Genomic DNA, 4,206 nt, shown 5'->3' on the forward strand with positions numbered 1-4,206 from the left:
GATGGAAGCTAGAACGGTAGGCTTAAAACAAAGAGTCAGAATTAAATTTATCCAACCCCATGTTGAGATATAGATTTGACCAAGTTGATCAAGTCTAGTAAGATTCAGCTTAATTGGAGTGGGAATGTCAAATTGCAAAGTTTTGCTGAAATGCAGCTGGTAATACAAGTCCAATCCTTATCAGTCATGGTTGATTATGCAAGACCAAGCTAAATGACTTGGTTCTTGATAGGACCAGTTGATTTAATTAAGGCTCAACTATGTCAACCAACTTTACTTGTCTTTGATTGATTTGGATATTGTGTTGGGACAGCTCTAGTTTGAGCCGCGTCAAAGGTGTGAATCGTAGACTAGAGCAATGGTGAACGGTCTGTGATCGCAGAGGTGCATTTTACTTTAGTGTTTTTCCAAAAAATAGTGGCAATTTTCCTCTTTCTCCTCTAATGAAATCCAAGTAAAATGTTAAGCCAATATCCCATTCAAAAGTCACAGTGGAGCCACGCAACCATGCTTTTCATAAAATCAAGGGAATTGCCAACACCATATTCAAGAAAATCTTTTGCAATTTAACTATGAAATCAAGAGTGCATTTGAGATAACAGTCACAGTAAGTTCCATATGCAGAACAGAAATAACAGAGAATTATTCAATCAAAGGAGATATTGCATTAATTTCTAGCGTGTCTTTTGTCAGCTAGAAACAGAGAACAAAGAAAAGTACATAAGATGATCGATGTATATACACGCATACATGTTGCCTGTGTAATCTATGCTAAAAATATTATATACATGATGATTACTTCACATTTGTCACTCGAATATATTTGATCGAAACTGGCCGGCCATATCTGCTAACAAAGGAAGCAATGATGAAAGAAGTGGCTGGAGCTGGATTCTCCCCTCAACCTAGCATATCATGGCATGAACTTGGATTTCCTCATGCCACAAACATTACCAAACCTGTCCATGATGAAAAACAGAAGTTTTTCACAAAAGGCAAGGTTTTTCTCTGCGTGTGCGTGTAGCTAAGGACATGTTTGATTGGAAAGCACTTGTCACTGCCTGCAATTCCTGGGAATTGTGATGGAAGGAAGGATACCTCCTTAGTAAAGAGGCAGATTTTACATTACTTTCAAGACCATATCTCATGAGAAGAAATAATTAGACCAGTATTTGCAGAACTTCAAGTTGCATTGGCTTGATTCCTGTACTTGAGAGCTTTTTAAAAGTGAATTATACTTTACACCGAAAGTAACATTTGATATTCTTAAAAAAAAATGAAGAGATGTCTCGTTTGCTTATGACCTTGCTACTTAGGAAACTGTATCTAGGTTTTCCCCAGTTTGGGCACCAAATCCGGTGTCTCTCCATGTCAATGCTAACGTTCTCTAGTTCACTAACAGGACCAACTGAGCTCCTTCAAATCTTGCCTACACTAGGTCGGGTCTCTAACTTTTGAACAGAGGTTGATCTGACTTCTGTGCAAATTAGGTAACCACTTTCCTGAAAGTCTCTTGCACCATATTTACCAGATTAGGTCATTCCACTTTAAGATATTTCTTGTTAGAAAGATTGTTTGCCTGCTCCCGGTTAGTTGGCTTTGCTTACATCTGCATGAAAATTAAGCAATACAAAGGGTGAACAGCTCTCATCCTCTTTCTGCTCCTCAATCTCACTGAGCAATCTTCTGGCTATGATAAAAACCTGGTACTAATCCATTTTTGTAAACAAACACCTGCACATATATCAAGGGCCATTCAGCCATTCTCAAACCCAGCTTTATATATATATAGATATATAGATATAGATATAGATATATATAGAGAGAGAGAGAGGAAATCTTACAGCTTCTGGATCAACTCTGTGCAACACGAGCTTCTTTCTCTCCCTGCGCCTGGTGTTATAGGCAGCTGCAATGTGACCAACCGCCAAAACCAGGGAGCACATCAGCATCACCTGCATTCCCTTCGCCAGCCATACCCCATGATGATGTTGCTGCTTCTGATGATGATGATAGATTAATCTTCCACCATCATTAGCAGTACCAAACACACACGCCTTGAGAGCAACTACCATTACCGACGCCAACGAGCTCATAACGGTAATGCCAACATAAGGCCCATAAGAGAGGCCACGCCCATCACACAGTGAATACACACCTGCCATCCAAACAATCAAACAATTAACCACTATGGCACAAGACCAACATACACACACCAGTTCTTCAAGTTGCAGAGTGTGGCTTACATATGATCACGAACGATCTCGCGATCGAAATCAACGGTATGTCGACGAGCGAAGACCGGAAATCGTAATTCCGAAGAAGAACAGCAAGCGACTGCATCGAGAAGAAGGGTGTGAAAACATACAACAGAGCGCAGGGAACCAGTGTATCTGTCAGCACCAGAAGCAGGGGAGCTGTGAAAACGAGCAGAGAGAGCAACGAAGCGATCATGGCGATGAAGAAGAACGCCGTCTTCATCGCCCGCCTGATCCTCGCAGGCTTCTTTTCCTTACCGGAACTCATATTTTTCCGGCGACCCGATAATGAAAATCAACTTGCGGAGGCCCACCCCTCCTACCTGAATGCTGAGGTCTCATAATAAGATGATTTGAGGAAAATTGGGACGATGGTGACGTAGAGGACAGGAAGATTCAATGCTAAGCCGCCAAGTGGAGATGACTTTGGACTCCAATTACTTCTACTTTGGCACGCTCTCTCTTGGTCAAATAGAGGCTTCTCTTGGGATGGGAAACTCCTTGGAAAATCACCAACTACCAAAATCTCTCTGAAAAATCAAAACTTAAGCAGTTGCATATAATCTGAAGAAGACTGTGTAGATGGGGAAAAAAAAACAGATCAAATTTTGATATTTTTTTGGATAATTTTAAAGAAAAAACCTCATCTGGTAAAACCATGAGGTCCCCTCTGCCCACCCGGAAGTACACCCGGCTTCGACCTGGACACCTCCCATATATAGATTTCAAACTTGTGGCATCCTATCAAGTTAGTGACATCCACAAGTTGCCACTACCAGATGAGCGGAGCCCTCGTGGGCAAATTTCGATAGTTTATTAGAGTAAAAACTCAAAGATCTTGGTGGTATATATCTCTTTTTTTTTTTTTGCCCGTATTTTCAATGGGGCAGACAAAAACAAACGGATGCAATTGAGGAGAAGGGGAGTGGAAAGCCGAAAGGCAAACACATGAGCTGGATCGGGCGGGGTAATCGCTGACCTCCACGTGTCCACCGTGGATTCCCAAGATATCTGTGATCTGTGGGGTCCACTTGCTTGCTACCTTCTTTGCCTTTCAATATTTGTTTTTTTTTTTTTTTTTGCTTTTTTTTAATGTATAAATCTGCGCACATGGCAGCGACGTGTATCTCATGTCACTGGGGACGTCAATGGGGTGAGTGGGTCCAGATTGGGTACGAGTTAGGTCCATGGATGACGCCGCCAATAGTTAAGGGTGCACGCCAGTGGCATGTTTCTTGTGCTGGTCAATGTCACAAAAATCTTGGAAAGTATCAGCAGATATGAAATATTAGAATATATATATATATAATGAAAATTTATAAAAATATAAAATAATCTTAATTCAGTTTTATTGAATAAGTATAAGGTTAATTATATCAGTAAAATTCCCATGGTTTGTAATATTTCGAAAATACCATGACATTTTTGGGATTATACCAATATTTGAAAATTATTTTTTCAAAATATTGATGGTTTGTGTGACATCATGAAAACTAGATATCTTCCAAACCTTAGTATTTATTTTAATCGAATTTCTTGGACGAGCCAACTTATCCCGAAAATGGGGATGAGCTAGAAATCTGCATGGTGGCTCTTACCACTTTTCTCTGCTCTCCGGGGTAAACTGGTGCACTAAAACATCAACTAAGCATTCGTTCGATTGTTCTGAAAAATAAAAACATCAGAAAAATGCATGATACCCACTTTTTATCTTAAAATAACATGAATAATTTTACCAAATAAAAGTTCATTGGAAGTATGGTTCCCACACCATTTTTATGGTGAAAAAACTCCCCAAACAATCAAGCTTGATTAAGCATTAGCAACAATGGGGAAAACCATGGAAATAGGTTCAACTAGTGCATCAACAACAGTCACCCGAGTGAGCAGAGCAGGTACTAGAAACGACATACAGACAAGCAGGCCAAGCCCATGTCCCAAAACCTCC

The 4,206-nt window shown here is 40.2% G+C and overlaps 1 protein-coding gene across 1 annotated transcript; it reads right to left on the reverse strand.

Moving 5' to 3' along the window:
• Nucleotides 1-1,118: 1,118 nt before the first annotated feature.
• Nucleotides 1,119-2,572, reverse strand: LOC149842581 (uncharacterized). Its single transcript, XM_089999299.1, has 3 exons — nt 2,247-2,572; nt 1,845-2,158; nt 1,119-1,734 (listed from the first exon to the last, which is right to left on the reverse strand). The coding sequence occupies exons 1-3, from the start codon at nt 2,524-2,526 to the stop codon at nt 1,672-1,674; spliced, it is 657 nt and encodes a 218-aa protein (XP_089855425.1). The 5' UTR covers nt 2,527-2,572; the 3' UTR covers nt 1,119-1,671.
• Between the last annotated feature and the right edge of the window lie 1,634 nt (nt 2,573-4,206).

The sequence above is a fragment of the Nuphar pumila genome, chromosome 3, assembly GCF_984573655.1.
Source record: "Nuphar pumila chromosome 3, dmNupPumi1.hap1.1, whole genome shotgun sequence".
In the NCBI taxonomy this organism is placed as follows: Eukaryota; Viridiplantae; Streptophyta; class Magnoliopsida; order Nymphaeales; family Nymphaeaceae; genus Nuphar; species Nuphar pumila.